At 42.9% G+C, this 25,742-nt stretch overlaps 2 protein-coding genes across 5 annotated transcripts; one reads left to right on the forward strand and one right to left on the reverse strand.

Annotated features, from left to right (window-relative positions):
• Window positions 1–273: 273 nt before the first annotated feature.
• Window positions 274–5,454, reverse strand: LOC101474317 (uncharacterized). Of its 4 annotated transcripts, none has more exons than XM_024802273.2 (7): window positions 5,332–5,454; window positions 4,728–4,825; window positions 4,509–4,639; window positions 1,829–2,048; window positions 1,456–1,626; window positions 750–948; window positions 274–432 (listed from the first exon to the last, which is right to left on the reverse strand). In XM_024802273.2, exons 4-7 carry the CDS (start codon window positions 1,967–1,969, stop codon window positions 320–322), a joined length of 624 nt encoding a protein of 207 aa, XP_024658041.2. In that variant the 5' UTR covers window positions 1,970–2,048; window positions 4,509–4,639; window positions 4,728–4,825; window positions 5,332–5,454; the 3' UTR covers window positions 274–319. The 4 variants fall into 4 exon arrangements, with proteins under 4 accessions (XP_024658041.2, XP_076739583.1, XP_076739582.1 ...); XM_076883468.1 differs by having other exon boundaries at window positions 1,829–2,074; XM_076883467.1 differs by lacking the exons at window positions 4,509–4,639; window positions 4,728–4,825; window positions 5,332–5,454 and adding an exon at window positions 3,628–3,749.
• Window positions 5,392–24,827, forward strand: fus (FUS RNA binding protein). The gene is made up of 15 exons (XM_004556428.5): window positions 5,392–5,531; window positions 7,298–7,322; window positions 7,520–7,683; window positions 7,762–7,951; window positions 8,932–9,155; window positions 9,235–9,433; window positions 13,669–13,703; window positions 17,896–17,931; window positions 18,485–18,594; window positions 18,935–19,064; window positions 19,319–19,417; window positions 19,633–19,771; window positions 19,971–20,068; window positions 23,320–23,464; window positions 24,132–24,827. Exons 1-15 carry the CDS (start codon window positions 5,519–5,521, stop codon window positions 24,169–24,171), a joined length of 1,647 nt encoding a protein of 548 aa, XP_004556485.1. The 5' UTR covers window positions 5,392–5,518; the 3' UTR covers window positions 24,172–24,827.
• The last annotated feature ends 915 nt before the right edge of the window (window positions 24,828–25,742 follow it).

The raw sequence follows: 25,742 nt of genomic DNA on the forward strand, positions 1-25,742 counted from the left end.
TCAGATGATGCTATAAAAATGCTAGCAGCTACAGCCACCTGTGTCTCACCTGTCCGGCTGTAAACGTGTTTATGCTGTAAAGCTGGCGGTCGACTCCCTGCTGGAGCCTCTCGTGGGCTTTGGATTTTAGTATTTCTGTGTTTTCCTGCCCATCTGAGCCCCTTCAGTTAAAGTTCACTTATTGTTTCTGTTCACTGAGTCCTGGAGGAGAAATGCTGTTCCTGCATCATATAGGAATGCTCTGAGAAGCATCTGCAGACCACAGAGTCCTGACAGGGTTTGCACATTTAATGGAGGTTTGCTGTGGCGTTACTTTCTATCAGTAGAGTCTGAACGCAGTACAGTCCGTCTCCCAGCGTCTGGTCGCCCACAGCTGCTGATCTCTGGACCGTCTGCTGGACTTCCCCGGCTCAAACACCTGCGTCGGTTCACCTGCAGACAGGGAACAAATGTCCAAACAGCAAAGCTAACTAAAAATCAGTTTATTCCTCTGTGGAATACTTTGAAAGTGTATGCACAGTTATTACTGGTAGTTTTTATTATGTTGCACACAGCAGAGATTAATTATCCTGATATTCTGTTTTTGCTGCATTTTTCTGTACAAAGCAGGATTGCTAAAACAGTTTGCATTGCCTGTTAAGAAACGATACGATTTTTATGGCATTACTGTGGCTGAGCGTGCCGCTCAAAGACGGCGCTGCGCGGTCCGTTATTACTGTGACCACAAGGACACAAGCTGTGAGCGTTACCTGTCAGGATGTCGTGTCGGTGCCGCTGTGTCTGTCTGCCGCTGGCCTGCAGTGACGAGCCGTCGAACTCCGGGGTCGGGTGCTCCGTCCTGTAGGTGCTCTGGCACTCGGGTGGATGATGCTGATGCTGACTGATGAGCTCTCTGATGGCGCGGCTGCTGTTATACCGAGTCCAGTTTTCCAACTTTGGGTCGACTCTCTGGAGAGAAGCAGAAGCTGGTTCTGTCCTTAATATATAGTCATAATATTTCATGACAGGCAGTAGCTTTACTTTAATTCATGTATAAGTTATTTTAAAATTTAGATAAGTCTAAAATAAAAAGTTGAAATTAAAGAAAAGTCTCCCAAACATAATTTTAATTATAACTGAGGGAAGATTTGGCATTAACTGATTTCTTCCCCTAATAAAATATGCTTCTAATGCAGGGTCCAGGCAGATCATCACCACCAGGATGGTCATGTGACAACTTACTGAGATAAAAGCTGGGATGAAAAAACTGTGACTACAGAAAGACAACAGATCGAAACAACTCTGACCTCTTAACTGCATCAACACAAAGAAATAAAGCATGTTAATATTTCCTCATTCATGCAGGCACAAAAGAAGAGTTATAGAAATATGATGGAAGTAAAAATGTAAGTAGATAAGACTTAAAATACTCCAGAGTCTGTCTTTAACCATCTGAAAGATGGTTTTCCGCCTCACCGGAGTCACGTGCTGGGGCGCGTACACCTCTTTGCTGTGTGACTGCAGCACACTCTGCGGCGGCATGCTGTTGTCACGGAGATCCAGCTGGCTGCGGTGCTGGGAGGGGAAGCTGGGGTCTCTGAGGCGGAAGACGAGAGGACGTCCATCGGCCGACCTGCCGGAATAACTCTGACCAGGAGAAGAGGAGAGGGAAGGGCTAGAATCGTACCCGAGAGCTGGATTTGTAGGACGTTTAAACGTATACATTACTGACATGTAAAATAAAACCATTAGAACCTGTATTCTATTTTTAGTGAAAACATAAAATCTAAGATGGTAGAGACTGTGGATGCGTGATGATCCACACGAACAGCGACTGCACTGAGGAGACCTGGGTGTGGGTGGTGGTGTAGCAGGGCGGCGTGTCGCCCAGGCTCAGGGTGCTCTGATGCATGGGTCTCGGTCTAAAGCGCTGAGGTTGATGTTGGCAGCGAGGACCACAGCGGGCTGAAGCCGGGCTGAAGCCGTCCATCGTCTCGTCCTGTGCCTCGGTCACAGTGCAGTCAGACCTCTGCAGCTCTGTCAGGCTCAGGTGTAACTGCAGCTTTTCACTGTGTTTGTACAGAAATCAAAGGACCTGCTTCTTTGAGCATGAACAACACTTCACTGTTAACACTTAAAATGTCATTCATCTACATTTAGAATAACAAAAGATAAACATAATCTTACAGGTACAAACCAATCGTCTAATCACAATCGCAACAATTCACACACCCTGCCACTCTGTTAGGTACACCTGTTCAACTGCTCAGTGACAAATGTCAGTCAAACACATGGCATCAGCTTGTGTGTGTGTGAGAATGCTGTTTTTCTTTTAAGTGCACACTTAACCACCTTTTTATTAAAAAGTCAAACTTAACAGCAGGGCCGTGCAGAGAGGTTTAAAGGGGCGGGTGCCCAAAGTTAAAAAGGGGCACATTGAACCAGGCTGAATAACAACACACATTCATCAAGAATCTAATATGGGAAGGGCAGGGCTGTGTTGATCTGAGACTGTAGACAGTAAAAAGTCCACAGGAGAGATGGTAGCTGATTAAACAAGTGTCATGAGATAATAACAAAATGCAAAGATTGGTGACAGCGCTTGGAACCATAAGGACACAAAAAACTGTGAGAAATAATTTAGGCTCTGCCTGTGAATCACTCTTTGCTTCTCTTCTTCCTTCCATCCCATCATTTCATATATCACTCTCCACTTGCTGTCTATCTGAGAACAAGGCACAACTTGCTATTGCAATAAACTATAATCTAATTATCCACACCTAACAACTCCAGCACTTAATCTAAAATAAAATGATGACAGAAAAATGTTATAGCCCTGCCTTTAGTAGCCTCACACAGCTCCTGCTGTTTCCTCCTCATGTCCTTACCAGCCATGTCTGGACAATGTTATATCATGAGTAATAATTTAAAAAAATCTATATACATAAAACACACACATGCACACACAGTGACACTTTAGACCTTCTTCAGAATACTGTATATACTATGGGCATCACGGTGCTGATCCAGAATCCTTACATATTTATTACTAGAGCTACAATAATAAAGCAAAGAGGAGGGGGAAGTAATAAATATGAAATAATGTCATTATGATGATTCCATGTGTTTCACTATCCACTCTGTGCAGGGCAAAGCTTATTACATGTTTAAACTGTAGAGATACAATCATTTTACTGCTGTAAAATCCAACTTTTGTCTTATTTAAAATATAAATCTAATATAATCTGCTTCTTAATGTATGTTCTTTAAAATACAGCTTGTGTTTTTAATATATTATAATTATAATAATTATTATGTGAAAATACATATTAGATCGTTTTTAGTGAAATATAATCCCTCCAGAAAGGCAGGAAATGCCCAGAAACTTACTTTAAAACTAAATATGTTCCCTAAAACGGTGACAGAGCTACAGACCCATGACAGCCTTACACAGGTAGCCAGCAGCTATGACCAGCACTACCTGTGCAGTTAATAAAAGGACAGGTAATGTTTGTCGCGCTGTTGCACACACAGCACGCTCGTTTGTTTCAGTTCGTCAGTTGCAACAAGACAGCTTACCAACGTGTACGTAATAAGCTGATACTCCTGGGTGCTACACACTACAGTGTACGCTGTACACCTACTTACTGGTTGTGTCGCATCAGTCTGTGTCTCTGAGTTAACTTGTGTTTCTCCTACAGCTCCGGACCGCTAAAAATGCGCGTGCTCTTTGTGAGCTCGTTCCCGGCTCGTAACCAGCGCGTTCTGCCGTCAAGAGTGATCATTGGTTAAATGTGATCATGTGACTGATGCAAGCCAGATCCTTTTATTTAGCAAAACTGTGATTAATAGTTAAATATTATTGTTGAGGGGCACAGAAAGGACTCCGCACGTACACACACATAAAAAATAATAATAATTTAAAAAAAAAAAAGTTACCTCAACAAAAGGGCACTTTGGGCACCCATCAGGAAAGGGGCGGGTGCTCAAGCCCCTCTAGCCCCCCCCCCTCTGCACGTGCCTGCTTAACAGGCCCAAAAAGACAGAAAGATGCTTCATCCAGAACTAGAAAACAAAAGGTAAAATATCCAAAAGTAAAACAGTAAAAACTGGAAACAATAAAAGACTTAGGGAGAGGGAACAGTGAAAACAGACAGGAAAGAAGGGAGGAATATACGAGGAAACGATAACGAATAAACCAACCGTAGACCTGAAACACATCTCTGGAAAGATCACACAGTAAAAACAGGAAGCAAAGATGGCGTCACAAGAACTAAGAAACAAGAATCGAAAACTAGGAAACACCAGTGACTCAAGTCCAAGTTCCCAGACCGCTGAAAGGGACACGACCATGGCAACCCCCGCAGACAAACTGCCTGTTTCTTCATGTTGACAGTGAACATGTAGTAAAATCACAGATGTGGTGACCTCAGCACAGTCACCACACAGGACGCTCTCATATACAGAAAGCTGACAGAGATGTGTTCGATCATTACAGCAGGAATCACGCCTGCTCTGTAGCGACTTACCTGTGATAATGAAGCTTGTTTCTGTGGAAACATGTTGCCACGGTGATGAAAACAGACGGGTTTACTTTGACATTTTCTCTCAGGAAAGTGATCCTGCTTTATCATGTGCAGACCTGCCTTTTACTCCTGGACTGTTAGATGGAAAATAAAAAAATTAATTTACTGTATCTTCAGAATAAAACATTTCTGATGAAACTGAATGCATTTATTTGCTCTCACAGGTCTCCCGCTATCCAAATGAAGGCACTTGTTCCTTTGTCCATGCATGTTCAATGCAGTGATGGCCACTTTTATGGATTCTCCTTCAGCAGTGAGATCTAAAGGACAGAGAAACACCCCCTGAAATGTGACCAGGTTTTCTCTGGAATAATCTGCCCTCACACATAAAATCCAGTGTTTACAAATTTAAATCAGCTCTAAATTATATGGAATCTATCTTATCTTATCAAGTCCACAGTGTGTGTTTTCTGACTGGACTGACACCTAAATAGATTCCCAATTTATGGCTTTTAACCCCCAGAAAGATTTTGATCTCTGACCTTCAGGACAAGACCCCATGGTGGATGGGTGGAAATGACTTATAGAGCATTTTAGAATTATGTTTGCTACTCAAACTAGGTTTGTCATAACTATTATTTCCATCACCATAAATGCACTCACTTTCCTTCTGAAGAAAAAACGAAAAGAAATGATTAAAAATGATTTTTACTGTTGTTGTTATTAAAATGATACTGTATTACTATCATTACTATTAATCTACTACTATTTTGTGTTATAAGAAGTCACATCTCATCACATCTTGTGATGATGGACCATTTTTCACCTGACATAAAACTAAACATCATCGATACTGGTGCGCTCCCCCTGGCGGGCGGCGGAGGAACAGCAGCTGAAGACGGCGGCGCTAGTGGGTCGAGCTTCGTGTCGATTCGTCCTCTTCTTCGGTTTAATCATCCAACGACGCGTTGTTTGACCGAGAGAAAGGCCGAAGCGGCGCTGTCTCCGTGTAAATGGCGTCTAACGGTAAGAGAAACGGGCAAATCTGTCTGGGGTCTGGGCGTCGGAGCCGGTTAGCTAAAGATAGCATCACCTTCACCTGCCGGTGAACAGAGGACAGTTAGCGGCTAGCTGCAGTTTAAATGGCTCTCTGGGGGCGTGGCGTCCATCCTTTATTATCACATTTAATTCATGCAGGCCTTACGCCACCGTTTGTCCGGCTGCACGACCGCCCCGCCGCCTAGCTTCGGTTAACTCTGAGTAACCGAAGCTGCTGCGGTCCGATTAGTTCGCCGTTAGCCCGGTTTTGCTGCTGACCCAGTTTCTGGTGGCTCACTGCGGTCTCGAGCAGAGTAACCGCCCCCCTGTGCCGATCGCGCTGCTTTAACCCCTGTCCTCGGTTTATTAGAAGGACATCAGAGCGGAGACCGAGCAAACCCAGCTCACCTACACCGGGCGGGTTCAACTCAACCCCAAATAATGAAAGACATTTCATTATTAATTTTTTGGCATCTGTGGGCTGGATTATTAATACTGTCAGGTAAAGAGCCTGCAACAACACAGAAACAGTCACATGGCCCCCTGTGAGGAAAAGTCCTGTTAACAGGAAGAACCCTGCGTTAGTACCAGGATCAGGGAGGAGCAGCCATCTGCCTGATGGGGGTGAGGGGAGGGAGCAGCAGGCTGGGTGTTTGAACTGGAGGGTAACCGACAGGGAGGGCTTTGCTATTCCAGAAAAACACGAAACAATAAATAAACAGGCCGTAAATATTTCCAAACATATAAGCACAGGACACTCAAAGTTTATAGTTATAAAAGGGCGACTGTGTTTGATTGGATCAGTGAACTCACAACACACACACTAGGGCACAATATCCTGTCACATTTCCATTTGTGTTGCCATTTTCATGCAGTGTCATGCTTTAAAGCTCGCTGCACACACCGATGAGACACAGAGATACTTCTGACCTGCACAGGAAGCTCTAGACTGATGTGAACTGCATCATTAAACTGAGCTGCACTGCAGCAGCTTATCAGCAATATGGGTGTTTTTCATTATCATGTGATTTAGTGTAACTTATAGCTGAAGTGTGTCATTAGGATTCAGCAGCACAGTGACTTGATTGGGAGGATCAGGACCCCCGAGGCTTGTCCATAACACCGAGCTGGGGGTAAGAGAGCAGAGACAACAAATGATAAGATGCAGAGTGGTGTGAGCGAAGAAGAAATGCTCAGTGCATCATGGGAAGCCTGTCGGTTCGGGATCACCCGATCCAGCCCTAACTATGTCACTAAACAAAAGTTTTAAGCATAATCTTAAAAGTACTGAGTGTGTCTCTCTCCCACATCCAGACTGATCTGACAAATTTGAATTCAGTGGATTTGGTGTCTGGTTTTTAATGTATTCATAAATAGTTTCACAGTGTTGCAGTCTGAAACACTTTAAATCGTCTGTTTTTGTTAATTATGTTCGGTTTGGATAGATCTCCCGGACATGGATTGAATCTAGTCCCAGACTAAAAGAGAATCAGTTTTAGTCCATGTCATGAAAACTGAGCCTAAGTATTACCAGTTTCCATTTCTGGATGATAAAAAGCAGTGACGTGGCCTTCTTAAAAAGTGTTTTTACAGATAGAATATAGTTTATTCATTTAATAATTACCATTAAAATGTGTCTTATATAGTTACTGTTGAGTTTGTGAGGTTATAGATTATGTCTGACGCTGTTTGGATGTTTTATTGCTATCATCAAAACTGACTTTAATATTAACCCTCTCTGCTTTTTCCCACAGATTATTCCCAAACATCTAGCCAGGGGTAAGTTATGTAAATCATGTCTTTATTCATTCATGAAGCTTTCAGTCATTAATACTCATTCAGAGTAAATACATTTAGGTTTTGAATTTGGGTTAAAACAAGAAAAGTAAGTCCTTGCATTTAACCGTGGAAATGATTTTGTTTTGTAAGTCAATGAAAACAATTTGAAACGGTGTATTCTTGGTTGGTGTGTGCAGCTATCCATCCTATGGTGGAGGTGGCGGTGCTAGCCAGGGCTACGGTCCGTCGTCTGGCCCGGGTTACGGCCAGCAGGGCTACGGAGGCTACAACCAGAGCTCTGACAGCAGCTCCAGCTCCTACAGTCAGGGAGGCTATAGCGGCTACGGCCATCCTCAGTCAGGTAGAGGAAGCCCCAACGTCCGCCCAAATCCACAGTCACCGTTTTCCAGTCAACTGTGAATCAGTTTCCTTTTCCCAGGTGGATACGGGTCTCCATCCTCTAACCAGGGTGGTGGTGGTGGTGGTGGGTATGGTCACTCAAGTCAGTCCTACAGCTCCGGTGGCTATAACAGCAGCAACCAGCCGTCCAGCATGAGCTACAGCCAGCAGTCGTCATTCTCCGGGTACAGCCAGCAGCAGCAGCAGCCTCCTCCTCCATCCTCTGCGAGGTATGCTCACGTTCACCTCGCCTTTAATTCACTGATTTCTGCCCCATCTGCACAGCGGTAGTGTTTAGGAGCAACCACAAACCTCACTGACTTTACCTGCGGTGTGAGAGAGGAGGATGCTGGGATAGCAGGAGATGGAGGCAGGTGAACTTTAGCGAACCTTGATAGAAGCAGTCAAAAAAAGAATAATTTAAAGGCCGCATTCGTCTTTAGTTTTAAATAATTTTGGAGTGCAGTTAGTTTTTGTTGTTTGATGGTGGTCAGAACACTCCTGTAATAAAAATCAAATGTTCATACTGGTCCCCAGTATAAAGTACAACATAAGCCGAGCTCAGTCTCAGTAATTCAGTGCTTATCTCTATGATACTAATCCTAATAAAGCAGGTGCTCTGTTTTTCATTATATTATAGGTCAGCCTAGAGGCCGAACTAGTTTAAATCGAATAGAACTTTAAAAAGGCGCCGTTACTGCAGTTTCATGTGAGTACAGCAGGGGGCGCTCCAGTTATAGGAGCAAACTTCCTCTGTGGCGACCTCAGCTCTCTGCTGATCGCCAGGTATGTGTCCTTTGAAGCCAGCGTGGACTTGCAGACAGTGACCCTTTTAGCTAATTTCATCACACAAAGCCTCTTTTTAATTAGTTCAGGTGTGTCGACGTGCACGTGTCCGCTGCCACCTGAACTTCTCTTTACCCCTCTGTTACTGCGGAGGCCAAACATGCTTTCATTTGCATTGTGTTCATTTTGAGGACATTCAGACATGTTCAAGTTCAGTAAATGTTTGTTCATTTACAGTCAAATCATTTTTGGCCCTTAGCGGTAAAAGGCTGATGAGCCGCCAAGTGAATGATTGAGATTACAGCACTGAACAAAATAATCAGGATTAAGGTTTTCACCATAATTGAGCAGCTGCAGTTTGAGTCTCTCGTATGTGAGCTGCCATGTTGCTTTGTAGTCTTTAACACTTCCTGTTTTCTAACAGCTATGAAGGCAACTCGCCAGCTCCCGCCTACCAGCCACCGAGCAGCGGAGCGAGCGGAGGCAGTTACGGCAGCAGTGGAGGGCAGCCTGGTGGTAACTACGGGGGCAGCGGAAGCCACCCACAACCGTCTCAGCACGGAGGAGGTCACTACAACCAGCCGCCGAGCTACAACACCCCTCCTCCGCCGAGCTACAGCCAGCAGAGCCAGTACGGGCAGAGTGGAGGTGAGGGGTTGTGTAGCTGTTGATTACTGATTGAAAGCACATCAGTGTTTGGTCTGCTGAGGTTGGAACTTTCTCTCAGGATATGGAGGCGATAGCCCGCCGATAAGTGGAGGAGGAGGCGGAGGATACGGTGGTCCTGATGGAGGTTATGGAGGTCAGGAAGGCCGTGGGGGCAGGGGCCGCGGTGGAGGCGGATTTGGAGGCCGCGGTGGTGGCGGATACGATCGAGGTTTTGACCGAGGCGGCCGAGGTGGTCCAAGAGGAAGAGGAGGCATGGGGTAGGTGTCATCAATCATTGACTTATGAGTCACAGAAGCTCAGGGCTGTGCTACATCTTAATGTCTCCACCCATCTGGTTTTACATGGAGCCGCACTACTTCCTTCTTTTCCTGTAAAAAAAAAAAAAGAAGTAGTGATTCATATTTACACCTCTGACCTCACCTGCTTGTAAGAGTATGTAATCCTCAGTGCTGCAAGAGATCCCGTGGAGCGCCTCTCCACCCAGCCCAAAAACGCTGAAGACCACATTGCTAAAGGTCCAGTGAGTCGACATGTGGTTGAAAAGTGAAAGAGCCAAAGCTGTGAATCATCTTTGCAGACTCCTCACACGATAAAACAGATTCAAACCCAGACCCTGCTGCTCTGAGGCCACTGGACCACCTTACCACCAAATCAAAAAGAAACGTGAAATGGCCACAAAAAAGCAGTGTGTTCTGAAACATTACAGTACTCACAAGAACAGGTGAATGAAACTCATCTTTGAAAACAGAAGGTGGAGGCAGCGAGGAGAAAGTGTGACCTTAAACAGGCTTATTTCATCTGCCTGCAGGTGTGTTTTTTACACATTAAGAGCACAAAGGTAAAAGTTTTAAAAGCCAACATCTGTGCTGTGATATCAGCTCGTCCTATAAAAGAGAGGACGTCCACTCAGCTGGGTTTTCTTGGTTCATGGTGGTTTGCGTTGTGGTCCGGTTGACCCTGTGCAGACCCGCCTGACAGTGTGATGAGGTTAAAAACAAATAAAAAAAATCTGGTCAAGAATGGATCAGTAAGCCAAAAATGAGAGGTTCACAGCCAGAACACAAAAACAACACTGCAGCCAAACTCGGTTTCTTTTATTTTGAAAATCTGCGCTTACTCAGCGCTACTTTGTGGCAACATGGGTTGAAAGTACTGTTTCCTGTTCTGCTTAGTCAGTGCAAACACAACAGAATGGTCGGTGCTCTCTGATCAGAGAGGATGAAGTAAATCTCACATACTGCCAATGTATGGATTATTTGTTCATTATTGAAGTATTGATGTTATTTCTATGGAGCTATAATGTCTGACAGGGTTCATTCAGTGTTTTGTGCCATTAAGCACAACAGGTGGCACGCCTGTCTATTCCAAAACAAATTCATAAATAATAAAGATACAGCTTGAGACAATAAATAAGGAAGCTATTATCAGCTGCCTCTTCAATAAGATCCTCGTCACGTGGCTGAACTTCGTCTCGTCTCCAGCTCTGATGCCTCAGTGAGCTCGGCGTCGTGGCAGAATCTGGTTAGTGTGGACCTCCGTTTAAAAAAAACAAAACAAAACAAGAACTGCCACCAGCTGCAGTCCAAGAGGGTGGAGTCAGGCGGAGGTGGAGTCAAATGTACTCCAAGCTTGTTCAAGTCTGTCCAGCTCGAACTCCAGAGTGATGGTGACACACAGTAGTGATGCGGCCATCGAACTATCGACTGTGAAAACGCGAGCATGGCCCGCTATGTTTACAGTGCCAGCACTTTCAAAATAAAAGCAAAGGAATTGTCTATGAATGCTGATGAGGCTGTAGTCTTACATGGATGTGTTAGGGTTATTTTTAGGGTTAGGATAACCCTAAAGTATGGGACACACTGAAGATGCTGGGATGTGATTCAGATTTGTCATTTTCAATAGAATGATTGTTTTAATACCACTGACTCGATTCATCTATTCCAACCTTGGAAAAGAAAAGATGCAAATGTAAAAACGAAGGCTCCGCTATGATACAAATCAGAAACCACAACCACAAAAATTCCAAACAGCTCAGGAAAAACTGAATTCAATATCATTCATTCATCACACATTACTGTGAATTGTTGTTGGTTATTCTCTCAGCTCTGATCCAGCACTGGGAAAACTACGTGTTAGTAAAAGTTACAGGTGCACTAGCAGGATGCTGTAATAAGGCTAATGCACAAAAGAGAAGTGCACGGCCACGGGTAATTGGTGTTATTACCCAGAGGTCTGAATACTTGCAGAGGCCTCAGTGGTTTTGGGTGAAGCTGGATTAAAACAGCAGAAATGGATAATGGGTTGGAGCAAAGCTTCGTAAAGCCAATGAATTAAATGTACAGAACAAAGAACATCAGCACTGATTGCTTGAAGCTGTGAAGCATAAACCGGTAAGTTGATGTTTTTGTTCTTCTTACGAGGTTACGTAGTCTCTCGTTTTCTTCTTTGTGACCTCATGATGTTAGAGCTGGACTCAGATAAACTAGTTTCCCATTCCATTATGTATTTTCTCATCCATCGTGTACTTCCTGTACATCTCCTTCCACACTGGGTCATCTTGATATTCGCCACAGTGAGAACTAATCAGCTGATAAATCCAAGTTTACAAATGACTTTGGGGTATTATCAGTTTTACGATGGATGAACACGTCAAAGAAAGATAATGGTATGTGTGTTGTGCCACATCTGGAGTTCAAAAATGCCATTCAGCTATAAATAGTAAAGTATACAGTTGCTTCAGAAAGTATTCAGACCCTTTGCACTCTTTTTGTTTTAAAATACATTTTTTATCTGTAATTAATACTTTGTCCATCGATCTATTTTCTGCTACTTACTTGGTCCAAGTCATTGACCGGGCAACCAAAGATGCCGTACGGCGAGTTTTTCATCTTTGCTTGTGTCTGAAATGTTTCTATAGAATAAAGTGTGACCTTCACTCTGCCTACAAACTAACACACCTCAGTATATCACCATCACCTGCCTTTTTCACCTGTTACCACCACCTTCCCCACCAGCCCTTGCAGGTTTACTGTACCATACTCTGCTTTAATCACTCTTTGAATCTTCTCCTAGGCTTTTACCTTCTCTCCAGGCTGGCTTTCTACTCTTAAGCCATCATTTGGAAAATCACATTATGGGGAAGTCAGATTTAATAGTCTTCTAATAACACAGGATATATTACTTAAATACTAATCAGTCATTTTGGAGAAAAGTCTCAAACACTTGGGAATTGCTGCAATTTGTGTAAAGACAGGGTGTCTACGGGTCCTTAAAAAAGACTTGAAACTCTAAAAACCGCTGAAGAAGAATAACATTTTCTTGAATTCAGTTAAGTGGGTCTCAAACATTTTAAAATCATGTCACTGAGACAGTTTCCAAGACACAAAGCTGCTATTTTGGCCTCCTCTGCATAATTAGGTAACAACAATGTGACCGCATCAATTTTTAGAAGCCGACGCTGTACCTGCGAGAGCAAATGATGTGTAATCTACCTGGTGAATAGCAGCTAATGGTTTGGTCTGCTGGAAAGATATCAGCTGAAGAGAAAACGGGTGGGGTTGGGTTTGCTACACACTTTTCCACTGGCGTGTTCTTACCAGCTTAATTTTATAGAAAGGTATAAATATCAAAGTGCTTTCACCCGCTGGGTGAAAAAATTGTGCCTCATTCAGTTCGGTTTTATTTATATAATGCAGTTTAGAATGAAAAGCATGTCATGGATAATTTTACCCTTTTAAAAGTATAATTTTTAGCTTTACTTTGTGTAAAAAGCATTGCAGACAGTAACTGTTTTATCTCAGGATAAAAATACATAAGTACTTTAAGTTAAAGCCCAGTGAGACCCAGCCTCAGGCCTGAGCACGGTAGAGAGGCCCTGCTGTCCAACCTGCTCAATGATCGAAAAGGAAAGAAGGTCAAACACACGTGAATAGGAATAAAAATACCTTTGGCTGTTAAAGCCTGTGGCTGAAAATGCTGATAGAGCAGTCTGCGCCGTGTTGTTCAGACTCGGGAATAAAAACAAATGAAAATTTGACCTGATGTCAGTGTGTTTTCACCTTTGTGTTACTCAAAGTGAAATCTTTAAGGTCTGAAGGTTCTAAATTGAAGTCGTTCATACCTGTAGACACCCTGTGTTGAGTGAATAAAGGTTTTCCGAGACCTTTAAAGAAACAAACAAACAGCACCCACCAAGGGATCAGAGCTCTGATGTTTGGGTTTGTTAATTCTCTTATGATGAAATAAATGGAACTTGAAAGTTTTTACACCTTCTGAGTCAGAAATGCAAATTTCAGCTAACAGGGTTTGTACACTGGCCTCTTGTCCATGGGTTACATCAACATGCAGTAAGGGTACATTTGGACAATGCCAGCGAGGAGGGGTGGGTTTAGCAAAGACGCTGTGAGAGTGAAGGTTAACCTCAGCCCATTGAGAGAAATCGCTGTCAGCTCCAGCCTTCAATGCGTGTCGTTTTTCTCTTCCTCTTCATCAGAATGGGCGATCGTGGAGGATTCAATAAGTTTGGTGGTAAGTGACAAAAAACTTCAACACTTGAGTGAAAAGGTGTGTCAAAGCTAAAAGGGAGTAAGCTCAAACTCTGGTACTTCAAGTGTGGCTTGGGGGATAAAACTTGATTCTGTCTGAAAAGCTGAAGAAAAAACAGCTATTTAACAGTGAAGGTCAGGCGAATGTTAAGACTTTTGATGTATACTGTCTCTAGCATGACTGTACAGATAATAACACCCATCGTGTTTTGTGTGTTTGACTTGAAATGTCCATCGGAGGGAGTTAAAACTGCATCATTAGCCCTTCCACTGCTCCTCTGGCACTCGGTGTTTGAATTTGAAGTGTGGATGGTGACAAACTCAGTGACTGAAGTGAGATAAGTGTTGCTTACCTTATCGTGTTGTGCAAATGTGACAAATCGTGTTAAATAGATGAAATGACCCTAAATGGTTTTTAAGGCTTGGCTTGAAAACCTGTTGACAGATGTTTTGATTCTGTTGTACTTTCCACCAAAGACGGTTGAAAGGTAAAAACTGGTTGGGTTGCACACACTGGGAATTTTTTTCACATGACACTGACTCTGGAACTCACGGTGATGAAAACTGAAAATTCTTGGTTCAGTTGCAAATCCATTTGGAACAATAGAACAAGAGGCATGAATGCTTAGTCATACCCTCAGATCTGGGTTGATCGTATAGAAAGGCGGGCATGCTTTAGCTTTGTTAAAGTAATTACAGTAAGAAAGCCCCTATCTAAATTCTTACCACTGCATCCGAGAATATGCTCATTCAGGCTGAAGAGGGTTTTGCTTTTGTTCTTTTGTGATCATAAAGAGATTAAGTAGTAATGGCGGTAACTTGATGCATTCCACTGTAGTTCTACTACATGTCTGTGTAGACTCTGTCAGTGCGCCCCAGGGCAGCTGTGGCTACAATGTAGCTGCCATCACCAGTGTGTGAATGTGTGCGTGAATGGGTGGATGACTGGATATGTAAAGCGCTTTGGGGTCCTTAGGGACTAGTAAAGCGCTATATAAATACAGGCCATTTACCATTCTCAGTCATCCAGTCATGGTAGTTTTGAGAGCTCGAAAAGAAGGTGACTGGACTTCGTTGGGTTTGCAAAGACGTTTCACCTCCCATCCAGGAGGTGAAACTCCCTTCAGTTCTAGAAACAAGAGGTGGAGAGTCCCAGGTATTTAACCCACAGTGGGGTAGATTTTGAGAATGTTGAGAATGTCAAATTTGAGAATTTGACAAGATGAACATTGGTTTGAAAGAGGCCATCTATGCCTACTCTGAACGACGGCTCATGTGACACCTGCAACGGTCAGCAGTGGGAACTGAAGAAGCCTTTTGGATGAGAGGTGAACGTCTTCACAAACCCAAAGAAGTCCAGTCATCATCTTTTTTTCAAGCCCTTCAAACTGTTTGGACAATATTTCTTGAAGGAAATGTTTTCAGTTGTTTACAATCCTGCTAATAAGAAGCACAAACTGATACGGATCGGAGAGTTTATATAAATGTGGGCTTTTTATTTAAATTACCAAATTATTTTAGTTAAAATTTACAGGTAGCACGCCCAACAAGGTTCTAGCAATAAATGGTGTTTACCCCGCATGGCCACTGTGTCTGTATTGGTGTCATTCACCACCCAAAGATTACCACTCCAAGGCCATTTTGAAGCAGCACAACAGCTGCGGAAAAAGCAAACATATGCTGATTGAAAGGTGTTTTCATTAGAGACATTGTAAGAGCAAAACAGGGTTCAAAGAATGCCTTGCAAAAATCTCTGGGTAACTGCAAAGATGCTGGACGTTCTGCCCATCAATTATCTGCTTTAAATCAGCTGAACCTGAAAGTATGAGAAGTTTTCACATTTCTAGTCATTCTTTACTGGTTTTACTGGTGATTCTGTGATTCGGGGACTATTACAAAAACATTGCAGGAGGAGGCTCAAATAATCCTGAACAGAAATCTGTGGGAGCCTTCTGCATGGTCAGATATGGCGGTGGGCCACCCCTCCCACCATAGAGCCAATCAGAGTGCTGACTGTATCACTGGACTGGACTGAGCCAATCAAGAAGCTTTTCAAACACCAATCTGTGATCAGACTCATAACATCTTTTGAATAATTCAGTGGGTGAGAGTATTTTTTTGGAAAAGTTAGAGCTCTTATTTATTCAGATAGAAACTTCATAATAAACTTGCTTCTAGGATGAGTTTTGTTTGTTTGTTTTAAATCCTGACCTTTAGATTGATGTTACGGCACTTCTTTTTTTTTGGATTGTTTCAGTAGGGCTTGGCCTTGTTTGCCCAAACTACTTGGAGATGTTGACTGGGATTCCTGCAAATGGCGAGACCCTGTTGTAGAAGGGCTGTAGTAATCTAATACATACTTACTTAACTCGAACTTTCTTTAAAGATTGTTGAGTAGTTTATTGTAGGGTTTAATCTCCCAGGCTCTGATTCTGCACCGTCCTCAGTGTGGATGGGCTCGAACACCATTGTCTGCCCGCCTTTCTGCAGAAAACTTTGGAATCAGTTTGGAACAATAGAACAAGAGGTACGGATGCTTAGTCACATCCTCAGATGTGGGTTGATCATATAGAAAGGTGGGCGTGCTTTAGTATAATTAAAATAATCACTGGTTATGTGTTTAGTGTAGGAAAGTCCATATCAAAATTCTCACCACTGCATCTGAGAATAGATGCTCATATTCAGGCTTCTGGTTTTGGTCCGTTCTGATTCTTCCAGTTTACTCATTGCTGGGGTGGGATGTCTTTAAGATCCACAACATCACAAACATCACAAACACCAACGAGGGCGTATGCTTTCTAATGAAAAATCTTCAGTTTAGCTGCAATGTAAAGTTTTTTATTGTGCTTATGTGGAAGAGATGTAATAGAAAAAAACGTTTGTATTTGAATTATTTAAAGAAATAAAAGGTCATGAAGTCATTGACCCCTGTTAGGGTTGGGCATTAACTTAAGGTTTTCCATCCAGCCAATAAAAGTTCAGCTATCTGCGACTACTGATATAATTGTGGAGAGGGTGGTGTCTAGTTTCCTGATTATTTCCTCATAAGATTCTCAGGGAGCCAATGCCAGATGCTCCACCCTAACCGATAGTTGTTTAATGTCAAAGATAGTTGAAAATGAGCTCAGTGAAAAATAAACTGGAAACTGAAATCTTGATTTTTAGCTTGGGACACTGATGCCTGCTCATGTTAGTTACGGATCAGATTTTATTTTCTATTTTGGTTTTTTTATTTTGGTTTCCTCAGTGAGTTGTGCCCAAAGACTGGTTCTCCTTGTTTGCACAGCCACAAACTAGAACAATATATTAAAAAAAGCCCCCAAACTAGTCTTTTAATGTCAGATGGACACGAGCAGATCTGCTCCTGCAGGCGGTTTGCCTTTGGTGTCCGATAACCAGTCCCGTGTTTGTTTAAAGAGGGAGCATTGAGCCCAAGTTCCTTTCAGAAAAGTGACGGGACCTGATGCACTGAAGCGCTTCATAAGGTGTTTGAGGTAATGTCTGAAAACCTGCACAGGTGAAGATGGTTTTCTGAGCGGGTTCAATTGTCAGAATGGCAAACATGGCGTTCGTGTTCCCAGGACGTATGTTTGAGCAGTTTGCAAGAATCCTTTGTTGAGCTGTGGGAAAACTGAAGTATCCAATGGGATCAATTAATGACATGTAGGGCTGTTCCATAGAAATGAAAACAATTGTGTTTCAGTGTGTTTGACTGGTTCAATGATTCTGTAATGTTGGTGTTAAAGAAAACGCTTCAACATGACTGCAGCAATTCTTAAAAAACCCAACATGTAAACAAACCACCTTTAAGGCTCTTTCCAAAGAGTCTGCTTGTTCTCGTTGGAGAAAAAAAGGACCAAAGCCAATGCACAGAAATAGCTACAAGGCAGTATCTCAATCAAGTGGACGGTTGTGTTTTTTACACTTGTTCCTGGGACTTGGAGCCACTCGCTGACCTCAGTGGAGCGTGATAACGATGACGGTGAAGCGAATGAGCCGAGACATGAAAAACGTTCAGACAGATAAACCTAAAGAGAGTTTGATAGTAGTGCTGGATATACCTGTGGGGATGAGGTGTGCATGAAATGAATTAACTATTAGTTAGACCATTGTTTGTGTGTGATGGAACAGCTGACCTTTTCCACACCTAACATCTGTTTGTTTTTGTCCTTAAGGACCAAGAGAACCAGGACACGGAGGATCCGGCTTCAGTAAGTGTTTCCTGTTTTCTTTGTTCAGCTACCAGCAAAAGCCAGTTTCAGTCGTTGGTGTGATGTCAGTCTGAGAGATGAACTAAAGCCAATAAATTCAGAAGAAACGACTACAAATATTTCCTCCTATGCCAAGAATTTACCAAGACATGGTTCTCTTGGCTTTATAATTGGCAGACATTTTTCACTTTGTTTTAGTTTTCTTCCGATAATAAAGCCTACATTTACTGAGCACTTTTAGAGACACTTCTAGAGAATTAAGCCTTTTGGTAGTTCCTTTAGCACAGAGGTCTCTATCCCCTGTCCTCGAGAGCTGCAGTCCTGCAGCTTTTAGATGCGTCCTTGTTCCGAAACCCCTGAATCAAATGAAAGGCTTGTTGCCAGGCCTTTGCCAAATTTGATGGTATGCTGCAGAGCTAATTCAACAATTTTATTCGCCTGTGTTGGAGTAGGCATGCATGTAAAAGCTCCAGGACAGTAGCTCTCAAGGACACCCCTGCTTTACGCCATTGTTACTGCTTGAATTACATCACTTTATATGATTTTCTAACAGTGCAGGACCAGGATAACTCTGATAACAACACCATCTTTGTGCAAGGCCTGGGAGACGACTACACTGTTGAATCAGTGGCTGACTTTTTTAAGCAGATTGGGATCATTAAGGTAACATATTGATTTGTGTTTGGTCAGTAATCAATAAAGCATTTATTTGGATGTGTCATGTATAGATGACTGGTTAAAATGGTAAAGAAGCGCCGGCTTGATGTTAAAGTTTAACAAAAACTGGAATGAAGCCATTTTCTTTCTTGGTTCCCTGATCGCGTTGGCTCGTCATAAAATCTTATGTTACACTTCAGAAAAAGAAGAAGAATTTCATCATTTGGAATCTAAATGAATTTCTATCCTTTAGTCTGATTTCCATGGTAACACACAGCACCTGAACTGTTGTGCTGTTCACAGTTCTGGTCCATGGACTTTCATCCCTTTCCTTCTGTCCTCTTAGGTAAACAAGAAGACAGGCCTGCCCATGATCAACCTGTACACGGATAGAGAGACGGGGAAGCTGAAGGGGGAGGCCACGGTCTCCTTCGATGACCCCCCCTCAGCTAAAGCTGCCATCGAGTGGTTTGATGGTGAGTTATTACCTCTGAGCTTTGGCTTCCCCACTGTTTGAGTTTCTGTTGGTGGTTTAAGTGGTTTTATAAGGTTTGTATCTGGAAACTAGGCTTTGATGGAACTGACTGCTAAAGTATAAGACAAATAAGGATTATATTGAACTGTAACTCATGCAAAGCTACTGTTGGAAAGTCCAAGAATATGGAGCTAGAAAGGATTATTGATTTCATACCTCATATCTGATCCTTTGATATTCATCGCTTTACTCCAGGTAAAGACTTCAATGGAAACCCAATCAAGGTGTCCTTTGCCACACGCAGAGCTGACTTTGGAGGCCGAGGAGGCATGAGGGGAGGTAGAGGGCGAGGAGGCGAGTCACTTTCTTTTTACTTTTAGTTTTATAAAGTGAAAAATTATAACCTTGTAAACAGCAGTCGGACCACACGGTGCACTTCACAGGTGAACTTTGAGTCGTAACAAAAATGCTCGTTTACTGTTTGCAGTGAATTAAAAAGCTTCAGCCTCGCACTGAACCATCAGTCACGTGTCCCGCTGACAGATGCTGTGGCGTTTTCTTCCGTGCAGGTCCGATGGGCCGTGGAGGGTTCGGAGGCGGTCGAGGGGGAGGTTTCCCAGGAGGCAACGGTGGCAATGGAGGGGGAGGAGGTGGTGCCAGTGGTGGAGGAGGGCAGCAGCGAGCCGGAGATTGGAAGTGTTCAAACCCGTGAGTTTTGATGGCTCCTCTATGACAATAAATTAGAATTAAAAACACAACAAAAACATCTTGTACAATGATTGCTTAAAATATGATGCCAGATGTTTTAGTTTTGCTCAGTCTTACCTTTATTTAATGTAGTAATCTTTCTACGGATCTGTTATCAACATATAACAGTTCTTCTAAAGTCTTCCTTTCTTCTCTTCAGTAACTGTGGGAACTTGAACTTCTCCTGGCGTAATGAGTGTAACCAGTGCAAAGCTCCGAAAGCTGAAGATGCTGGTGGGATGCCCCCCATGGAGCGAGGTTAGATACACCTGGATAAATATTAGATAAATAAATAGGTGAACATTTGTTGACTCACAGAGTTTACTCAGACACTTAAAAAAGGCTTTATGCGTTTAACCGGGCACGCTCTGTTTTGCGTAACTATTTCTAAATCACTGCAGAACTGGGACCACGTGAGCTAGCACAATAATTTGTTTTGCATATGAAACCGGAGGAGTTGCACTTACATCTGATGCCATCAGCTTGTCCTCAGTCACGGTTTCCTTCCACATATAGCTTTGCAAAACTGCATAAAAAGCGCTTGCAGCAACAAAAACATAATATTCCAGAAACACGCTTTGCCGATCCCATCAGCTGTTCGTAACACTTCCTACGTTGGAATATAGGTCAGCGCGAACTTTTGCATGTCCGCCATTACCTGCCCGAAACCGGAAGTGACGTCATTTTCATGGAAATTTTAGTTTTTTACCCTCGGGGCCTTATAAGCCTGTACTGGTGTTTTTAAAAGTCATGTTTGACTTTTCTGAATAGTTTCTGGGATGCTTAGAACTCAAATTGCACTGCTGAACATTTATTTTGATGCAGATGCTGTTTCTTTGCAAATTTGCAGTATAATATTTATTTTTGTTTTTCCTGCAGTATATAAAAATTAGTGTATCTCAAAAATAAAACTATGAAGACACTCAAAATAAATTTCCTGTTGTTAGAAACTATTTTGTGCAACTTTTTTGCATTTACAGTTTTGAGGGATAAACCTCTTAAATTTCTCTAAGTAGAAATATATGTAAAAAAAAACAAAAACCATTTCCAATTTTTGTAGTTTATTGCACATTTTTGCAATTTATGTAATTACTATGCACTTAATGCAGACATATTATCAAAATTTGGGCTGTAACAGTTGTATTGATGTATAGCAACTTGAAATGCTCCCACAAATGGCTCCACAGCATGTAAAAGTATAAAGATAAGCTCTGGCGGATTTGGTTCTATGGTAGGTCTTAAAGGGTTAAGGTCAAAACATGCATTAAATAAATAAAAACACATGTAGTTATTATTAAAGTGTGTAGTTGTTCCTGTTTCTGCTTCACCCACGCTGTCACGAACACCAAACAGCGGAAGCAGAATTTTCCAAGTGAGCTGACCTGACTTCCTGTCACAGATCACAGTTTTGAAATAACTTTCACGATACCCTAAAAGTTCACTTCAGTTAAATTCCATTCACTGTTATTTATATGAATCACGGTTCTCTCAAGGCGCTTTATTGTTTGAGGTCGACCGTACAATAATACAAAGAAACCGAGAAAACGCCAACAATCATATGACCGCCTATGAACAAGCGCTTTGGCGACAGTGGGAAGGAGAAACTCCCTTTTAACAGGAAGAAACCTCAAGAGAGAACCAGGCTCAGGGAGGGGCGGCCGGTTGTGGTGAGGGGAGGAAGACAGTACAGAAGAAGAGAATTAGCAGCCACACGTGGAGGTAACTTTACTTCCTGCCGACCAAACGCTGTTCGATCAGCTGGTTTTTAAGTGAGGCGCTGTTTGGGTATCACTGTCTCCTGTAATATCACAGTTTCAGTTCGTGCCTCAGTTGTTTTACACTCAGAGGATGAACAACAGAAATCATGCGATCACATCGATCGGATCACGAACAAAAAGAGCACGTGCAGACTTTTATTATGGAGTGAGAAAGCTGAACATGTTGTTATCGTTCGTGTTGTTCAGTCGTTCTGAGTGTTTGTTTTCAGTCTGACTGAAACAGAAGCTGAGTGTGCCCTCCGACCCCGACGTTCGCCCGGCCGGCTGCTTTGTTGTTCTGGAGTTCGTCCTAAAGCCTTTGTCTCGGCTGCTTTCAGGATGTACTCTGTGTACACTTCTACTGCTTGTGTGTTTAGCTGTGGGAGCTTTCTGTGGTTTAGCACAGCTGTAGTTTACCTGATCAAAGAGAAGAGCACGCAGACATGTGTCCGCTCATTTTTATTTTTTATGTATTCTGCAGTTAGATATGTGATAGGTGGGCGGGCTGTAGATTAAATCATGTTTTATTTCATGTCATTGTCTGATGATATAAAATCTACTGAGATCTGCTCTCTGAGCTCTACTGATGGCTGAAATGAGCGATGACGAGTGAACGCGCGTTAGCATCAGTATTTATCTCACGCAGGTCATGTTCGTGAGATAATCTTGAACTATTTCATAAATGTGGCTGAAGAACACATGCTTGCAGTGGAGCGTAGCTGCTTATCGCTGTTTCTGGATTACCGGATTACAAAAGCAAAAAGAATGAGGATTCAGGTGACGTAAACTCCTCCCTGAGATAACTGATCTCCACACGAGGCGGCTGCAGGACAAAAATGTCTTCTATTTCCAGTAGTTGTTACATTTGGAAGTAGTGTGTTTGTGACTTGAAAACAAGTTTACATTTGGTAATTTTTAAAGTTTTCTCGTCGTGATTTTAATGATAAGCGCATCCTGGCAGACTCTGGCGACCACGTTTCTACATCTGCATCAGGATGGTCGACTTGTACTGTGCGATCGCGTAGTTCTGATGACTTTGTAACACGCAGACACACAGTTATGTGCTCAAACACACACACAGCAAGAATCAGAATACTTTATTAATCCTTACAGAAATTATGTAAAAATTCTGAGTAAGGAGAAAATAGCAGGAGCAACTGAAACAACCTGCAGCTGCCGTTTGTCACATGCAAATGTATTCTATGATGCACGAATGATTAAAGAAAACCCAACCTTTTTATTAGCAGTCGTTTAAAACAAGCTGCAGATTCAGCAGAGGAAGCTGTTCCAAAGTTTAGGAGCTTCTTGATTCAACAAAGAACGAGGAACCGTTAAAACTCTGATCGTAGCATCTGAGCAGCCTGGACACGCTCTGACCTTCTGAGTTGTAAATGTAATTAATGATATTTGAAAAAAGGGGAATTTCATCATTCATAGTTTATCTAAGATGGAGAAGAAGAACAGGGTGACCTGTGAATGTTTAAGACATCTCAGGAGGATAAACTTGTAGCTGTGAGGTTAATATTTCAGCATATTTTACTTTGCTGTAGGTTTACATTAGAGTAAAAGATTGCAGATATTGAATGAATGATTGCATTAAATCATAACAGACACAGTGCGGTTTATGAAGGAATCCTTCTGCTCTGTAGTGGTTTACTCTGGTTTCCTGTAATCACTTATATGTGTACAGCAGAGAAACATTTCAGTTTGGTGAGTCATGCATTCCCGCTCACCTCATTTGTTTCCTGGCAGGAGGTTACGGAGGAGGCGGAGACCGCAGAGGGGGGTTTGATCGGGGCGGCTTCAGGGGCCGCGGCGGCGACCGCGGCAGCGGAGGCTTCAGAGGAGGCCGAGGAGGCGAGCGGGGAGGATTTGGCCCCGGCAAGATGGATGTGAGGTGAGCAACAAGATGCACGGCAGCTCTGTGAGGCGGCGTGCCCGCGTGTACGTCAAGTGTTTTATGGTTATTCATTTGGAAATCGATGAGTAATCATGACAGTTAACCCCTGGCCTTACAGATGTTTCCAGTGTCGGTGGAGTCAACGACACTTGCACACACGACAGACAGCAGGAGAACTGCTTTAAATGATTATAGACACACACACGTGGGAAAACAGATGTCATCAATCATAAACTCGAATTTTACTCACAGCAGATGTTCAAACTGAAAATGAACCATTTAAATAAAATCTGAGCTCCTGTTTCCCAGTCTGCAGGTTCCCCTCTTCTTTTCATGGAGCTCATGCCGCTCTGAAACCAGCACTGACGGAGCCTTCCCAGACGTGCCAGCACTTTTAGCCTGATTTGGAGTGTTTTGACTGTAAATACACGAGAAACAGGTTTCACGGGTTAAGATTTGGTCCCACTGATCAGATTTTTTAAATTCATTTCATTTAAAAATCTGTTTTGTTGATTTTGAAATCATTTATTTATTTCTTAGTCTGAGTATTGACTTGTTGAAGTCCAAGCTCAGCAGTGCCTCTGTGGTTTGTGTTGACTTGGAGAAACTCGACCGCTGGCTGGAAACTGCACTGATGTTTTATGTCTTTGTGTTTGGTTTCCAGGGGCGACCGCAGGCAGGAGCGGCGGGGCCGTCCCTATTAGCCCATCCCGGCCGCTCGCATGACGACCTACGTGTGCACAGGTGTCCGTGCAGCCCGCCCCTCTCACCTTTTATATCACTCCTTATTCAACACGTGACTCTCCCTGTGTTAGTGTTAGCTGTCGTGATTCATCCACACTGTCTGCTCAGCGGGGCGTCGTTTACCAAAACAAGCTTCAACATTTTAATTGATCAGATTTTATATCTGCCCGACTCTCCGGGATCATCACCGCTCTGTTCAGCTTCACGCTTTCACTCTGTCAGAGTAGCTTTGCATGATTCCCAGCTCAAAATATTTATGTCTGAGACGTGAATAAAGATCATCAGCTGGCGTCACTATCTGTCCAGATTTTCAGAGAAACGTGTGCTCAAAGTGAGCACCGTTACCGGTGTTTTGATCCCTGCTTATGAACGCGGCACCTCCTCCTGATGTTCGGCAGGGTCAGTGAGCGACGTACGACGGCTCAGACCGTTTGGGATCAAGAGGCACAGATGCCACACCTGCCCGCTGATGCCAGCTCATTCTGATCATGGCCAGTGTGCGATGTAAACGAAGCCCCGGCTCTACAGCTGTGTTCAAGAACTTTTTACTATTTATTATTGGTGTTTTTGTATCGTGCTCGTGCTGCTTTTCCAAATGAAAGTGTTGGCCAAGTAACTCGTTCTTCTGTGGTTCTTTTTCACTGTGATGCTTTGAGAAAACCGGATCACTAAACGCTCCAGGCTGATAGTTTCAGAGGCTTCGAACAGATGAAGCAATTCCAGTTCTTAGAAATGTTGGATCAGTGTCAAACATTTCTTTATCCACCTCAAAGACTCCCGGTACTGTCAGTTTGTTTTTTTCACGCCTGGATCAACCCGTCGATGTTGCTCGTCCACTTGGCACAGCTTTGAATCACTGACTCAGCGCTCTCGTCTGCAAAATGTTTAAGGAAGGAGAACGTCATCATCTTCAGAAGATCTTGTGAACTTTTTAATTATTTTCAGTTGAAATAGTTTCCAGATTTTTATTTTTTTTACTTTAATAGAGGGTCACATCATCTCCTCCTGAGACGCAGCCTGATCCTTCTGTTCTAAGTTAAACACATAATTATAAAATCTGATTTAATATATACACAGAAATGACGCTTAAAGACATTAAAAACTGAAAAGGACCCAAGAGCAGTTCAGTCAAAGGCCTTATTAAATGTAATAATATTAAAGTCAGCTGGGGGACCAAATCGATGCAGTAAGTGAAGTAAAGCAAAAAGATGGATTTTAACCCACAAGAGTTTAATACCTGTTCTTAGAAACCTACAGTTGTGTATGATGAAGAGAAGCCGCACAGAGGGCTCGTTACACACAGCAGGGTAGTAATAAATGCCAGGTTGTAGTGTGGTTGGAGATCAAACCCACATTATTCTGTTACAGCCCCAAACTGCAGACATGATGGTGAAACATAAATGAAGGACCCTTCATGTCTCAGCGAGGGCTGTTTTACATATTTTGTTGAAGACTGCAAGGACAACCATCAACATTAACTGGATGAAGCCCAACGCTCTTCCGATAGCTCGGGTACAAAAGCTGTCCTCTC

Source organism: Maylandia zebra, linkage group LG4, assembly GCF_041146795.1.
Source record: "Maylandia zebra isolate NMK-2024a linkage group LG4, Mzebra_GT3a, whole genome shotgun sequence".
Taxonomy (NCBI): domain Eukaryota; kingdom Metazoa; phylum Chordata; class Actinopteri; order Cichliformes; family Cichlidae; genus Maylandia; species Maylandia zebra.

Coding starts and splice junctions, on each gene's coding strand:
- fus (XM_004556428.5), top strand. Junction 7,684..7,761: donor CTACGGCCATCCTCAGTCAG/GTAGAGGAAGCC, acceptor TCCTTTTCCCAG/GTGGATACGGGTCTCCATCC. Junction 23,465..24,131: donor CCCGGCAAGATGGATGTGAG/GTGAGCAACAAG, acceptor TTTGGTTTCCAG/GGGCGACCGCAGGCAGGAGC.
- LOC101474317 (XM_076883467.1), bottom strand. Junction 949..1,455: donor CGCCCCAGCACGTGACTCCG/GTGAGGCGGAAA, acceptor GCTTCTCTCCAG/AGAGTCGACCCAAAGTTGGA. Junction 433..749: donor CCGACACGACATCCTGACAG/GTAACGCTCACA, acceptor CCCTGTCTGCAG/GTGAACCGACGCAGGTGTTT.